Source organism: Furipterus horrens, unplaced genomic scaffold (assembly GCF_987537825.1).
Source record: "Furipterus horrens unplaced genomic scaffold, mFurHor1.1.pri manual_scaffold_9, whole genome shotgun sequence".
Taxonomy (NCBI): domain Eukaryota; kingdom Metazoa; phylum Chordata; class Mammalia; order Chiroptera; family Furipteridae; genus Furipterus; species Furipterus horrens.
The window spans coordinates 28,193,257-28,209,750 of record NW_028327179.1 but is presented as its reverse complement, the minus strand read 5'-3'; the positions used below and the strand labels follow the sequence as shown (position 1 = coordinate 28,209,750).

Here is a 16,494-nt window from a genome sequence, read left to right as displayed (position 1 = left end):
AGACTGTGAGCTCAGTAGTTTTGGCTTTGGTTTGTAACCCATATCATTATTTTTTAATTGGTTTAAAAATAATAAAGGTTATAATGACACTGGGGAGGCCTTCGATGTCTGAAACTAGATTTATGGACTTTGATAACCAGGATTAATTTTTAGTCATAGACCTCTCTGCCACAGGCATTTTGACAGGTGTGCTCTCAAAACATCAAGCTGTTTTAGAGTATAAACCTCCCATGTGGTTCCAACAACTCCTTTCTATCTAGAGAAATGACTGTGGGAATTTGAAAATTGTAACAGAAAAAGTATTAGGAATCAATTCAAAGATGGTTTCTGGCATAAACACATAAACAGGATGTGTTGTGCTGTTAACTACAGTATTCCTTACTGTTTAATTTATTCTAAGGTGTGTTCAGATTGAATGCAGTGAACATACTATCACCATGGTTGGTTTTGTTTTCTATTTTTGCTGCTGTTAGTTTGTTTATAGTCATGAGGGGGAGAAAAGTTTAAATTGAAACACCAAAAAGTCATCCTATTAAAATGTGTGTTTATTGCTACCCTTGTAATATTAACATCATATGAATGGTTATAAGTTTAGAAAACTAGAAAAACTTCCTAATGTCATTACTTCTTAATGTCCCTGCAGGTATTTGCAACTTAGGGTATATTGAACCTGCCCATTTTATAAATAGGACTCTTTTCCCCCTTAGGTAAGCTTTATTTCAATGAATAAATCATTTCTATTCAGCCTTTAAGGGGGACAATTTTCCATGCTGTAATGGGTCCTCTCTATAAAAATCTAATCAAATGGATTCTAGAAACACTTTCAAAGAGATCAGGTCCCAGGCAGAAACCCAGCAGAAGGCTGGCAGACTGCATGTGTGATTTCCAGCCATTCTTTCAAGTTTAACTCTTTCTGGTGAAGAGACAGAGGTGGCAAAAATGCCTGACGTGGTAAAAAGTGCACTTGGAGTTCACAGAACCAGAGTTACCCAGACACAGCTGAAACAAACAAAAAAATCTGTGTAAGAATGATATTTACCTTAAATATTGAGCCAGGAAGAATCTTTAAGTTTCTACTCTGAATTTCTCATCAGAGCACTTTGGAGGGAGAAGCTAGTTTTGTTCTGGCTGTCGCTTCGCTAGGCCCTGTAAGCCGGGCTGACCCCACCACCACCGTACTCCTGCTGGTCTCAAATGCTACAGGCATCCCAGGTAATCCCCTAGGATTGCCACCCTCCATGTTCTCCACACGAGCCTTACTGCTGGGTCCTCTTTATCTCTGACATCAGGCTCTCCAGGTCAGCTCTGCATTCCTCCTCGGATGCCATGCCCATCTCCCCCCAGGCTTTGAAGCACACTTCCCTTCCAGGTTTCAGGTGTCCCTCATCTCTGACCCTTACTTTGTCACAGACAGAAATGAAAATGTCCTGGCCCCATGGAACCCCAAGCCTTGTCCAACTCTTTATCCGGCACTCAGCCTGTCTACTCAAAACAATTTCTAAATCACCCACTAGCACTCCTGAGGTTGCTTGAAATAAATAAGAAGATATCAAGGCTCTAAGGTTTTCTTTTCACGATAGGATAAAAGAAATGATAGGGCTGAACCCAGTCCTTGTAAGCCCATGTGACTGTGCCCCACAATATCAGGAGAGTGACGAGGCATTTGGAAGTTGTCATGGAGACCACTCTTGTTTCCTGTTCTTTTCTGGAACCACCAACGTACTTCAGGACAACGATTTTTTTCATCTTAGCTAGAAACAGGTTAAATTATTTGTGGCAGTAAATGACAGCTGTTCACTAAACTTCTGCTTCCCTTCTCCCTGGGCACACAGCTATACTTTCTTTCCGTGAGACTAATTCTTGCCAATAAAATGTGGTCAGAGGTGATGTGTGTCACATCTTGGCTAAGACGTTTAAGATGTTTAAAAAGCAAGTGTGCCTCTTCCACACTCTCTCTTTCTGTTTGCTGGATGTAAGTGGAAAAGAAGCCCAGCAAATGAAGAAACCATAAATTGAAGATGAGATTCTCTGAGATTCTATGTGGAAGAAAATTGACAACCAACAAGGAACACTCACATGGCCTATATGCAAACTAAAACCTCTATTGTGTTTGAGCCATTATACACTTTGGGGCTTTTTGGGTTTGGGAGCCATGCCCACACTAATTAATGCAGCCAACATTTCATGTTTTAGAGCATTAAATCACTTGGACGTCAGAGTTCTGGACCTTCATCCTGGAAAATGCAAGAAGTACCAGCTGAAAGGGAAGAGGAGCCAGAAAGAGTAATAATGTGAGTAACTACAACATTTACTGCATATGTCGCCATGTGCCAAGCCTGTGTTAGATGCAGTGTACATACTGTTTCACTTAATTGCATTGATGCTTCACGGCACCTTTTGGAAATAATACTCTCATTACCTCCATTATTCGGGTGTGGAAACTGAGGCAGAAATGTAGTACTCAGGAAGCTATGATTCAAATCTGCCGACTCCATAGTCCAAGCTCTAGTTGAGTACCCACTACTGTGTTCTAGGCAGTTTGCACAATTTCATCTTCACAACTCCTTGCCAATGGGCTTTACCATCCCCATTTCAAAGATGAATAAGCCGAGGTTTGACAAAGACAAATGATTCATCTAAGCTTCCACAACTGGAAAGATTCAGGCAAAGGCCTGAGTGGCTTTAAAGTCATTCTCTTTCCATTATGCCTTTGAAGTAAGAGTATAGATAGATGAGCGAGGTCATTGGGACTGAGCTTCCCTTTACAGTATTCCCTCACTTATCATGGGTATTACGTTCTAGACCCCCTGCCCCCACGAAGTGGGAACCTTACATTTATTCTATACTCTTAAACCTACGTAACTTTAACAGCATACATATATAGTACCACAAAATCCCGCGATATAGCGAAAAATCCGCGATAAATAATTAAATTTAATATTTAAAAAAAATCCCACGATATAGTGAGGCCGTGATAAGTGAACCACGATATAGAGAGGGAGACCCTGTATTTCCTGGCCTCAGACAACTTGGAGGTTGAATTGTTAGCTCCATGACCAGGGAAACAACTGCAGTCATCACTGTTTGTCAGCTTTGGAGACACGGATTTCTGCCAGAGAGTGTTCACCTGATTCCCTTAGCATGTCACTGAAGTTATTTTTTCACGCTGATAATAAAGCAGCTAGGCTTGAAATATTAGTCAACCTATCCTTTGCCACAGCCCACAAGGAGAGTTCCCTCCGCCAGGGTTGGATCAGTCATGTTCAAGCCTAAATAAAGGATGGAAGTCCATGGTGTAGAAATTCATTTTTTTAATGAATAAAGGGTTTATGTATAGCAGGAGTGATAGTCGCATCCCACAATGTACCTCAGAATCCTAAGGTCATGGAGGGCCACCAGGAGTCTTATTTTTATAAGGACCTCCTGATCCTCTGGGAGAAAACACTATGGAGATGTCAGGGCTGATCAGCACACCAATATTGGCTTAACGATGGAGAGAGAGAGAAATTTGAATGATTCCTGAGTAGAAATGAAGGTTTCTGTCTGTCCCCATAATTGGCTTTTTAACTGGAATGGCCCACCCTCTTATCATAGCTCTTCTGGCCCTTGTGGGGACTGGCCCCTCAAGGGTTAATTGACATATTAAGGAATTCTTTCAAGACACAGCCCTATCCCTTGTCCCTTCTGACTTAACCTAGAGAATTACTGGCATGTCTAGAGTCCTTATCTGGGGAAAAGTGTTGGAGGCTCACAGTGGGTCAAGATGATGACATCATAAAACCTGCTGGCCTATGCTGTAAACACAAAACACCAAGGCCATTTGGAGACCAAAGAGCCACAGTCCCATAGTCATCTGTGCAATCAACAGACATCTGCGGTTGAGCAAAAGAACAATGTCTTCAGGAGCTGGACCACCTCTGCAGGGCAGGGCCAGCTGGGCCACAGGGGGAACTGCGCAGGAAAGGCAGGAGGCTGCTGTGGTGCTCCAGGAAGCGAGCCCATCATGTTTTCAGGAACCAGAGATCCCTATAGCTGCAGCACGACAGGACACTGCAACAGTTACATTTTTCACCAAGCAATTGATGTAATGTTTAGCATTCCTGAAACTAATGTACTTAGACCATTTTTGCACTTCTGTATGGTGTCTTTAAATACTGGATGCCATTTTAATGGCTAAGGTTACATTAAATTCATTTTATAATAGTCATATTTTATACTGTCCGCAGACCTCTTTTCTTCATCACCCTAGTGGACTGAGATATGACTCTGGCACAATCATGTTCACTTACTTTAATTCCTTGTAATCCATAGCCAGGGGGGCCAGAAGAGCCAGGCAAGCCTTTCTGCCCAATATCACCCTGCGGGAAGATGGAGAGAAATCAGACAAGTGTAAGAAGATTTAGGGAGAAATAATGGATTATTGCTCTTAGCTTTGTTCTTACTTCAGTCTGATTAGGACCTTCATCCATGCTGCACATCAGCTATGTCATATTTTATATAAAGCAGTGGTTTTCCAAAAATTTTAAACCACAGAATCTTTTGCAAAAATATTACATATAATCCAAATATAAATAAAGACTTAAGGCAGAGCTGCTCGGTGTAAGCAGAAGTGTTGGCCAGGAGCCTTGTCAGCTTGGGCTCCTTTAGCTGCCCTGCCAACAACCCCTAGAACACCAGGGGTATAAAGACCACTCACACACAATCTACGTAGCCTTTAATCTATTGCTGCATTTCAATATGGAGTGCTAATTCACCAGGGCTGCAGTTAAAGATTCAGTGGATAGTATGTGGATCAGTGTTGAATTTTTAAGAAAATATGCAAATGAAGCAAAAAGTACATGGTTTCCCAGTAAGTATTTCTTATAGCACAAGTGAACCCCATATTTCCTGAGGAAAAACTTCTGTGGTCAAATGAGATTGGAAAATGTTATCCACCACAGTATGTGCCTCTCCTTGGAGATCTCTAGCACATATGAAAATATTAATATTAAAGCCTGTAGGAAGTCCTGAAATAGAGAGATTAGTTTAACTACCCCAGAAGTTCCCAAATTAACATTTGATGGAATAAACTTGTAGAAATGCTGGGATAATATAGGTTACTCTGTAAGTCAGACTTTTTCTTTCCAGTATGAAAAAAAAAACTATTTTTTCTGATAATAAGAGGAATACCTGCTCATTGCAAACAATAAACAAAGAAATAAAAGAAATAAAGATGACACTGAAGAAAAAATAGACCCATCTTCACATCACCCAGTGATACTCAATACTAACATTTTGGGGCAATCTTCACCCACATAAAGTGACACATGAGGTTAAGAAATAGCTCACTGCCCAAATGGAGTTGATGAACAAATAAAAGATAAAGAATCTTAGTAATCCTGAGATCCTCAGTAACTTTGACTCGTAAAGTCTCTTCCCTTTCCTCTTAGGTAACAGGATTCTAATTCACTTCTGTGCATTTTTGGGCATGAACACCTCCATTTAAATTTTGACTTTGTGATGGTTGGCTCATTAACATTTGTTTTCCCTATAAACATACCTGATATTTCTTTTCCTTACTTTTTGAGCAAATTAAAAAAAAACAAAAACTTGCAGGGCAAGTGAATGAAAAATAAAAATGGACTTCTCAGCCTCAGCATTATTGACATTTTGAGCTGGGTAATTATTTATGATGAGAGGTGTCTCGTGCACTGTAGGATACTTAGCAGCCCCCCTGGCCTCTACCCACTAGATGTCAGCAGCAATCCTCCAGTTGTGAACCCTACAAATGGTTCCAGACATTGGGTGGAGAGGACAAAATCTCCCTTCTTGAGAAACACGGGATTAAAAGAACAAAAGGATGAATAATCACCAAACTGGAGGTGGCAAAAGGAAGAGAAATAGAAATGAGAGCAAAGGGAGACAAAGGAAGTTTCTCTTACTTTCCATGGAGATAATAAACCGAGACCCTCACAATGAAGCCCTGACAGTGTATTATTCACATATGACAAAATAAATCCATTAGCTGGTATCCAGTTAAAAGGCCACCTGACGCACCTCTGGCCAAAGTAAAGATGTGCTTCCTAATGATGGCATAGCCTCTAAGGAACCTAGAAATACTTTGAGCACTTTGCAACCAGTTTTTAAAGAGACACTGGCTTACTAATTTCTTTGGGGAGAGAGAATAGCTTTATAAACTTAAATGTCCTATATACTGACAGTTCACATGATATGAGAAAAGAAGACTTCTCATCAGTAATCAAGAAAAAACAAGGAAACACCAGAATGAGCACTTACTATGAAGTTAATTGCTCACTGATGGTACCTGAGCCTCACACAGAGCACAGCCCTGAGGACTCACCTTTGGCCCTTGGGTTCCCATGCCCCGAGGCCCAGGGGCACCTGGAGGTCCTCTGATGCCGGGCTCTCCCTGAAAAGACAATGAAGGACAAGTTGCTAATGTTTTAAAACACTGTCTGTTGTACATTTAAAACATTAAAATATTTAAAATATTTCATATAAATTTACATATTCAAAAATATATTTTAATACTCCACACCCTTGAATTTGACTAAGCTATTGAGTCCTTTTATCCCACATCACTTTCTTAAACTTGACAAAGGGAGTATCGCCTCCCTTTATTTTCATTTCTTATTTCCATTTATTCGATCTTCATGCCAACTGGGTCCATCTCAAGCAACCAAGTCAATTAACTTCTTGGCAACTTTTATATACACTTTTTCTTTGGAACTCCCTTCTCTGGAATTTGGAAAAATAATTACCACTATTGAGAAAAGAGGCATGAATTAAAGTAACTATGAAAAGATATAACCCATCCTGGACTAGTTGCTTAGTATTTATGCAGCCAAGAATATGCACCTTGGGTTGGGGATTGCCACTGGAGTGGTTGTGACTGCAGGATAAATTCTACAAAGGCTTTGCAGATTCTCCAAAGTGTGATAGTTTCATAACAGGTAACTATCATGAGAAAAGAGGCGGGACCTGATTAGGACAAGTTGAGCCCTGTGGTTAGACTGATTTAAGATGTGAATGATGATGGGAAGAAACAGAAAAATAAAAATCTCTTCATTAACCACTTTCTACACGTCCAGCACTTTACTAGGCACGTTCATATGTTACTTGGTATAATTTAGCATTTACAACCATCCTGTATTATAGTGATGACTAATTTACCTAACTCCTCTGAACCTCAGTAAATTCATCAGCTACGTAGAAAGTCATATTTACATTTCATGGGGAGGACAATGAAGTGAGACAAAGTATGTGGTGCTCCTATCCCAGACTCTAGCATAGAGTAGGCACTCAGTAAATGTTAACTCTCCACCCCACCTATTTTGCTAAGCAGGAAACTAAAGTTTGCCCAAGGCTGCACAGCTGTGAAGAGGCAGCGCTAGAAGAATGTGGAGAAATAGGAATCCTTATACCTTGTTGGTGCAGCCACTTTGGAAAAACAGTTTGGCCATTAATTCCTTTAAAAGTTCAACACAAATTTACATTATGACCTAGTAATTTCACTCCTAGGTATACACCCAAGGAAAATTGAAACATGTCCATACTAAGACTTACAGACTAATGCTCTTAGCAGTATTATTCATAATAGCCCCAAATGGAAACAACCTAAATGTCCATCAACTCGTACAATAAATGCATAGACAAAATGTGGGAAATGCAGCAATAAAAAGAGATGAACTAAAGGTGCATGTTTTGATGTGGATGAACTCCGAGAACATTATTTGCAGTAAAAGAAGCCAGATTCTTGAGAACACACACTGTTTGAGTTCATCTATATAAAATGTCCAGAAAAGACAAATCTGTAGAGATAGTAAATCAGTGGTTGCCTTGGGGCCAGGAATAGGATTAACTATACATGGGCATGAGGGATCTTACTGGAAGAAAGAAATGTTCAAAAACTGATTTATGGTAACAGCTGTACAACTTAGTACATTTACTAAACAATCATTGAATTGTACACTTGAAATGGGTGGTTTCTATGTTATATTAAATGTCTCAAAAAAAGTTATTAAGAAAAAAAAAAAAGACCAGAACCAGACTTTGAACTTAGATCTCCTAAGCTCTTTGCTCTGGGTCTTATTTTGTCCATGTCCTGTTAGGAGATAAATATTAAATAGCTTCCCTGGCTGGTTTGGCTCAGTGGATTGAGCATCGGCCTGCGAGCTAAGTGTCGCTGGTTCGATTCCCAGTCAGGGCACATCAGAGAAGGAAAACTCTGATTCCAAAAAAACTCCGCTGCCTTGCGGCATACCTCTTCAGGGGAAAGGCTAAGGGAGTAAACCCCGACAGAAAATCCGGAGCCGGAGTCCCTAAGGCGGTTTGACGTTGTAGTCAACACCGGCAACTCCTGCGGCGCACCTGAAGCCAAGCTGTATTGACTCTGTCTTTCCCTTGGACCCTTCAGCTGCGAAGAGAGGGGGGGTCTGCTGCATGGGCAACAGCAGACCCTCCATATCACCCTGCCCAGGCTCTCTAGCTTCAGCTTCACTGGAGAGGACACTCCAGCGTCATCGTAAGGTGTCGATTCAACATGGGAGGAGACAGATACCGTGTCACTCCCGAGTCGGACTGCACAGCCATTCTCGGCGGTGCAGATAGACTCTTAAGAAGCTACACCATCGTCTCTCGAGACGGACGGCTGCCGACAACAATTAAATAGCTTACAGCTTTAAGCAGTGCAAAATCATGGACTCTAAGAAATGATGAAATTGTTTACCTAGAAAAACAGCCCATCCTTTACTTTTTGCTTACAAAGTCTTGTTTCCAGAGAAAACAAGGCCTTAAAAGAGCGAGGAAACATTTTAAACTATGTTTTATTACTGACTTAATTCTTTTAATCTCTATTTTTATAATTACACACTCTACTTTTGCTTACATACCACCTTTATGACTCTGATCTCCAGTCTCCATATGTTCCTTTTACTACTTAACTGCTTTTGAGACCACAGGTACTAAGTATCTCTTCAACATCTCTCCTCTGACCCCCAACTTCCAGCGGCCCCACATTTCTCTCAGCTTAACTGATCTCTCCGATCATCAAGAGTTCCCAGTAGAGAACATGAACTTGGCTTGCATTACATAGATTTTTATCATCTCTCTTTTCTGGAGCACTCTGAAGCCCTTTAAAAGGAGTGTCTATAAGTTCACCAAGTGAGGGTCTCCGACTACACATGACTGATTCACACACTTGCTACCTTTTGAGCCCCTCCAGCGAAGCACAATACATTTAAATAGCAAATATAGTGAAGTAGATTTTATCCAGAACCATGAAATATTTTATCAAAAATAATTGTCCTCTTTGCCTGGTCGCCCTTCATCCGACCCCAGATGCCACGGATCCCTCTCTTGTGCTTCTGTTTATCTCCACCCTTCCATGATGAGGTCAGACACCTGGTGTGATGAAATGGGACTACAATGGCCCCACCTGTGAAGGATGCTAGCTAAGAAAAACTGAACCTGTATCTGAGCAGGTGTCTAGGTCTAACTACCAGTTTATAAAACAAAACAGAAAAATAACAAAGGATGGAAAAACATGTTAACCAATACCATAAGGATACCATCAGCAAAATTCTCAAGAACAAACAACCTATCCACAAATAAAGTGCAAAGAAAAAAGAGAAGACCTGTAGCCTTTGATTTTAAAGAGATGTGAATTCAAATGCAGTGTATGGGCATCATTTAGATCCCAGTTCAAACAAACCGACTGTAATAAATTTACAAGACAAACTGGGGAATTTTAATGTTCAAAATAGGATGATTCTATGGAATTTTTATTAATATTTTTTAGGTTTGTTTGCTAATGGTATTACAGTTATATTTTTTAAAGAAGAGCTCTTACATTAGAGAGACAAATGCTAAAGCTTTACATGAGTGATGTCTGGGATCTGCTGAGATAAGCAGTGTGAGGAGAAGAGAATGGGGAATGCAGATAAAGACTGACCACATGTTGGTAATTGTTGAAGAAGTGTGATGGGTAAAGAGGAACTTACTAGTGTTTCTGCTTTTGTATACACTTAATAATGTTCATAATGTTCTAATAATATATCTTTTAAATCAATGAGCAATACCTAATACATATCTCACAAGTGAGGGAGAGGAAAGTTGCTGTGATGTTCATCCTTGATAAGGAAAAGAGTATGAGATGTTAAAGATAGAAGGGTGGGCAAAGGGGAGGAGGAACGCCCTGGCAGATTCAATTATCGCTGATATAACTTCCATGTGTTTCATATATTCTTGGTATGTACAAAACATTACATAATTTAAAAAAACTAAGCACATGGTAAGAAAGCAGATGAAGATTTTTTTTATAAAGTGCTGTTTCTTTTAACAAAGAATTTGACAGTCTGATTCATGATACTTTCCTTATTATGGTTTTAGTCAAAACTGCCTTCTTAATTAGTATCTATCATACTAACACACACACACACGTGCATGCATGCATGCACGCACGCATACACTGAGATGGGAAAGTGGGAAAAATAGTTCAAATAAGTTGCCGTTTACTTCAGACCGCTCTCATCAAGTTTGTTACTGTTATTCTTTTTCTCTCTTAGTTCTCCCTGCCCATCACCATTTTAAAATGTCTTAAGGCTAAATGCAATAGTATAGCTGACCCTGTGGACACTTTGTGGCCCTTTTTACACATGAACTCTAGCAAATGAACTTTATGGGGGTATGATCCCATGTTATATGTGGTACTGCGATGTTTACCTCAACCAAGTAGTCAATTTTTATTCATATAATTGTTGACAGATAGCAATGGCTTACCTATAAAAATATTTTTTGTATCCTTTGATCAATGTGAACGTAATCTGATATAGGCTTTTATGATTTGATAGGCTTTAAATCATCTTAACATAGCCTGCAGATGTCAGAGTTGGTCAATAACATGGTATTAAGGTCATTCCTTGGGGTATGCGTACCATACTTTTCAATAGATGGGAATAACAGGCACTTAATGAGTCGTGTGAATCCACAGAGGCGGCGTCTCTCTACTATGGTGGGGCCTTAAAAATGCATCCTGTCTTTTGTTCCATGAACCACGTGCTAGGCTACAACATCAGGGGAGCGTGTGTAAGAGACGTGTGGTCAGGACTCTGCAGCTTGGCAGCACCGGCTTTGCCACAGTGCAGCACCAGTGGTACCAAAGAAGTGTGTTCACCGGGACCTTTTCAGTTTTGTTGTCAGTGGGCACGGTGACATTCACAAATACAAAGAATTGCAGCGGGTACTTGCATAGCTGGCCTTAGCTCCCCACGTGGAATCTGAGGGTTGCTGGAACCTGCAGAGGGAGCCCTTGCACTAGAAGACAATGAGCAAACCAGAAAGCAAATTCTGGACCTGCCATTTGTAACTATATACATCAATTTCATAAGACCATAGGTTAAGTCCTACCCCTACTGGCTTATCTCCACTCTCTCAAAAAAGAACAACTATTTAGATTGCTTACAGCTTCCTTTTGGCCCACAAAGGGATTCTAGACCAGACACTCCTTTCATTTAAACAGGAAATGGTCAAGTTTAAGACTCTCCACAGTACTTGTATATGTGAACTTAACTGGTTTGGTGAAGGTTTTACTTAGACCATAACCTTGCAGAGTGGTTAATTTCAACTCCTTTAAATCATACATAATCACATCATTTTACTAATCATTTATTGAATTTTTTACTTTTTAAAAGGAAGAAAAAAGCAAGAACACTATCAGCATCATTCATTTTCTCATTAGTAAATCTTTGCTTCGATTCATCTTAAAACTATTATAGTTAATAATTAAATAATAAGTAAAATTTATTAAGGTTATTACAGGGCAGGCACTTTTCATTCATTATCTTATCTGATTCTATTAGCATCAACTTCCTCCAGTTTACAGATAAGGAAATTGAGGCTCAAGAGGATACATGATTTGTCAAAAAACCATGCAGCCAGAAGCAACTCAAACCAAGGTTTGACTCCAGAGTCCATCTCTCATCTCAGAGTTGGGCGGAGCTAGATGGACTGCGCTAACTTCTCCATAGACTTTCTTCCAGCAGCCACTCAATGCAAACACATGGCTACGTGGCTGGCAAAGTGTTTTTCCCTACATTGATTCAATCACAGTCTCTCAAGGAGAAGAAAGAAAATATCCTGATTTTAAGATTCCTAAGAGGCCCACACAATCTGCACAAGTACCCAGATGTCTAAGGCTTCTCGTTCAATTTTCTCTCCCTTGCCATTCCTCAATTTGGTGGCTTACCCTAATATTTTAATTGGTCTCATTCCAAATCTCCTGCCTACACAGATTCTTATTCTCTGTTTTTATTCACGCTGCAATATACTTGATTTGGCAGAGTAATGCATACTATGACTACTACTACTACTACTACTACTACTACTACTACTACTATTTTATTTAGTATGTTAGATTTCATTAAAATGTTTTATAGACATAATTCTATTAATTTCTTAGAATAACCCTGTGAAGTAGGCATTCTTGCACCAAATCAAAGATGAGAAGGCTAAGCCTGAGATTCAATGACTTGCTGAGGTCACGCAGCTAATAAGTGACAGAAGTGCCAAGTAGAGTAGTGATAAGGAAACCATTTGTTATATTTCCTATGTTTTATAAGTTGAAGTATAATATTTGAAAAGATAGTGCTCTTAGAGACAAAAGAGTCCTGTAGACTACCTCTCCTTCCCTCTCCCCCACACATCTTAATAAGAAAAGCTTTAATCCTTATTTCTCCCTTTGTTTGTGTCAATTAAGTCCGTCACTCTTTGAGAAGACTGTAGAAGTAAGTTACAGTTTTCTATAAGTGATTTTATGCTTCTTTTTTTTTTTTCTTTTTTACTTTGGGGACAATGAAAAGCAAATTGAATTTACTGTGAAAAGAATTATCTTCTTAAGAATTTTCCAAGGAATGGTATACCAAAGATTCTACTAAATGATGAAACCAAGGAATGACTGAGTTTTAAAATAAGGTAGAAGTCAAAGTGATGATTAGCAGCTGCTCAATGTCCCTTTATTTCTGGCTTTTAAATAAAATTAAGATATAACCCTAAGGCTCCAACTACCACAAACACAAGTACCTTCTGGAAAGAATTATGTAGGGTACAGGCAATGGTTTAGTAACTCTTAAATACCTCTGTTGTGTTGCCAGAGTGTCAATGAAAATTTTAGAGTCCTTCTTCTAAGCTATGGACAGACAGCCCAGATATTGATAATATGTATTGATTATTGACTGGCCATTGTCATATGACTCAGTCACTTCTCGCTGACACCCACTGAAAAGAGAGACAGTAACAATTACCAGTACAAATATCAGGAGGATGAGAAAATAATTTAGAAGATGCTAGAAAACAAGCACTCAGATCGCTGTAACATTTCACTTAGTGTATTTTTCCAGCTTTAAATTTCAAAATATTTAAAATAATTTCAGTTCTTCAAATCAGTTTCTTTTCTAGAAATTTAATATTCACCTCAAAGCAGCAGTAACTTAATGCCCAGGATAATTTAAAAACTTGCTTTAGGAGTTAAGGGATTTGTTGTTGATTGTTTCTTCCTTTTCTCAAAATCAACTCATCAAAGATGAGCAAATGATTCTCCTGTGCCAAGAATTTCATTGGGGAGGGAGAGTCTTATAAAGCCAAGTTTGAAACCTTGAAAATAGAAATATTGACACTGCCCCTAATGACAGGGAGAAGAAAGGGCTCTCTTGTACTGATACTCAATATAGTTTTCCACTGGGGGAAATTTCCTCCAGTCTGCATGATTAAAAATAAAAATATGTTGATGGTGTCATGGGTGGAGAATGTTAAGAAGACTTAGTGTGTATCTCCAGGGCTAAAGGGAAGGTATGTGTACACTCCTGGGGAGAGAAGTGCAGAGCTGGGGAAACAGCAGAGAGGGATGAAAGCAATACTGAAAATCATAAGGTAGACAGGGAGTACAATTCATGCATAAAACTGAGTTGGGCAATAACTTTGAAAAGTCACCTAATCAAGTTTTTCTGGTTTGAACATGACCTTTACTGAAATCTAAAGGTCACATTGTCTGGCATTTAAACTTGATATGGCTCTGGCTTTAATTAGTCTTGTTTATTGAGCTGATTGCCCTGCCTGTAGCAATTTTGCAGTCACATTATGGGAGGTAGGTTTCTTCAACTCCAATTTGGAATCATGGACCCTTAACTTCACTATCATTGAGGCCGTGTCCTAGCCCTCTTTGTTGGACACTGTTCAAATTGGAATTCCTCATCCAGTCCACGTCCCCCAATGGAATCTACAAATTCCTAATGCATCTCTGTGTGAATTGCTCCTCTGTTCTGCCACTGCCTGTTGGTGGTGTGCACATATGTGAGCCATTGCAGAGAACAGAGGGGCGATTCAGATGCTGGGAACATTTTTAGAATAATGATACTCAATGGAATTTTACATGCACTTGCATTTTTATTTATGACAGCGGGCCACTTTTGACAAATAAAGCATGTATTTACAATATTCAAACATTCAAAGCTTTAGAAAAATGTTTAACTCTTTGGGGGTATAGGTTTATGCTTCTTTTTAATGTTTACATAATTTAAGTCATAACAATGGAAAAGCTAAATGGAAAGAGAAACAATCCAACTGTATACTAAACGGCGCCTTGATAGAAGATAGATAGCTCTGGAGACTGAGCATCTATAGATCAGGCCAAGTCATTCTTTCTGCTCTGATTTCTTCATCTATTTAGCCTTGCATTCATTTATCCATATTCATAGTCTCCCTCTCACATGCAAACACAATGCAGTATCAAAACTGTTTATAAAGGGGCAAGTTGTTCAACCCTTATGGTTCTTGATTTCCTTATCTATAAAATAAGATGATTCCTTAAAAATGTCACAATATTCTGGAAGTATTTAGGTAGTACATAATATATAATATTAAGGTAATGTATAATAATAGTAACAACAACAACCCAATAAGTTTTTCTTCCCACAGACCTTATTCCAACCACTTGATAGTTAAGAGGCCCCTTGAGGGCTCCAGAAACCAGGTTTGATCTCCTCTCTGTAAGATTTGGCCAAGCTCAACTGCCCCAAAGCTTTAGGGGATGCCATGGCTTTCTCTGGGAGGAACTAGCACACTGAAGGGGGCTAAAAGAGCTCTGAGAGGAACATGGGAGGATGCACCTGCCTTTATGGAGCCCAGGAGAGCCACTCCTTGTATTGGTTCCTCTTCTGAGTCCAAGAACAAACTCTTACCCCAAGCTACATCAGGGAATCAGCCCTGGGGCCGTATGTACCACCTCATGTGCCTTTGGGGGTGAAAATATAGAACAAAGAGTTATCTGAGCTTCTCCGAGGAAAATGAGTTTTATGTAACGATTATCCCCAAATCACAAAGGGTCCTTCTAGTCTCTAAGGGTCCAGTAAAGAAATGCAGGCAGTGTTAGATAGGATCTCTGAACCTGCCTTCCCTATCAACGGCAGGGCATTTGAGTCTGGGGCTCAGGGCACTGGATGAGCACTTCCCACTTAGCAAGAAACCAAATCGTCTGTTCCTCTTCAGGCCATGTTTCCAAAGTGGATTTTAAAACTCTATCTACTATTTCCTTGAACGTTGTAGTTTTTTTAAAAATTTTAGAAATCTCTCAGAAGTCCTTGTCAAAATTTGGATTAAATTCAAGGTAATGGATATAGAAGTACCATAGCCACTGATGTCAGATGGAATTCTTCCATGGAGCACCACAAGGGCACAAGACGTCAGGCACTGGTTTTTGTGTGTTTCGAAACATAGGAGCTTTGATTCAAATGTATGTGTCATATGCTAAACACATGACCTCAAACTAAATATCACAAAAGCCCACCATAAATTAATCATCAACCTTAATGGTTTTCTCATTTCAAAACAATTTGTTTTATAAGTGAATGCCCTAAGGCCAATATTTTAAGGTGACTACACAGAATTTAAATGAAAAACATAACACATATATATGTCTATACAACTACACACATATTTCTCTGCCATTTTAAGAGTCCAAAAGGAAGGAGAAGGAATTTTGTACACATTTAAGTCCTGTATTTTTGCAACCATTGAAATACTTTAGGCATTTTGAGAGTTTCACCTTACACTGCCAATCCAGAAGGACAAAGTTAAGTGGGAATTAGATTTCTCCAAATGTTTCCCTTCCTTTACCAGTTTCTGTGTGTGCATCCAAGTTTTCTTTAGGGAGAAAAAAAAAGAAAAGACCACATAGAGACTTTACGGAAGGATGATTTTGAAAGTTATGGAAAGCTGATGTTTGCTTTTAAATTTCCTTGTTTTTTACATTTATGATCTAAGATCTTTGGTTCTAAGACTAGCTCACACTCCTAACATCTCCCTGCAGAGCTAGTGATACCCGGGATAACATGCTTTCCCAGCACCTACAGAAAGAGGCAGCAGAGAGAAGGAAATGCCGCTGAGGGCGGGGGGGTGGGGGGGTTGGGGGGGGTCGCAACAGAGGCAGCTGCTACCTAATGTTCT

At 39.5% G+C, this 16,494-nt stretch overlaps 2 protein-coding genes across 2 annotated transcripts in view; one reads left to right on the top strand and one right to left on the bottom strand.

Moving 5' to 3' along the window:
- The window catches only part of MIOS (meiosis regulator for oocyte development), a 180,423-nt gene that overhangs the window by 31,328 nt on the left and 132,601 nt on the right, over positions 1–16,494 (top strand). The window contains exon 2 of the mRNA XM_090287203.1: positions 2,194–2,291. The gene's annotated coding sequence lies outside the window, so the exon portion shown is untranslated. The remainder of the gene's footprint in view (positions 1–2,193; positions 2,292–16,494) is intronic.
- Positions 1–16,494, bottom strand: part of COL28A1 (collagen type XXVIII alpha 1 chain) — a 147,946-nt gene that overhangs the window by 47,017 nt on the left and 84,435 nt on the right. The window contains exons 26-27 of the mRNA XM_090287205.1: positions 6,341–6,409; positions 4,290–4,358 (exon numbers count right to left, since the gene is read on the bottom strand). Of these exons, the coding sequence (XP_090143331.1) occupies positions 4,290–4,358; positions 6,341–6,409 (138 nt within the window). The remainder of the gene's footprint in view (positions 1–4,289; positions 4,359–6,340; positions 6,410–16,494) is intronic.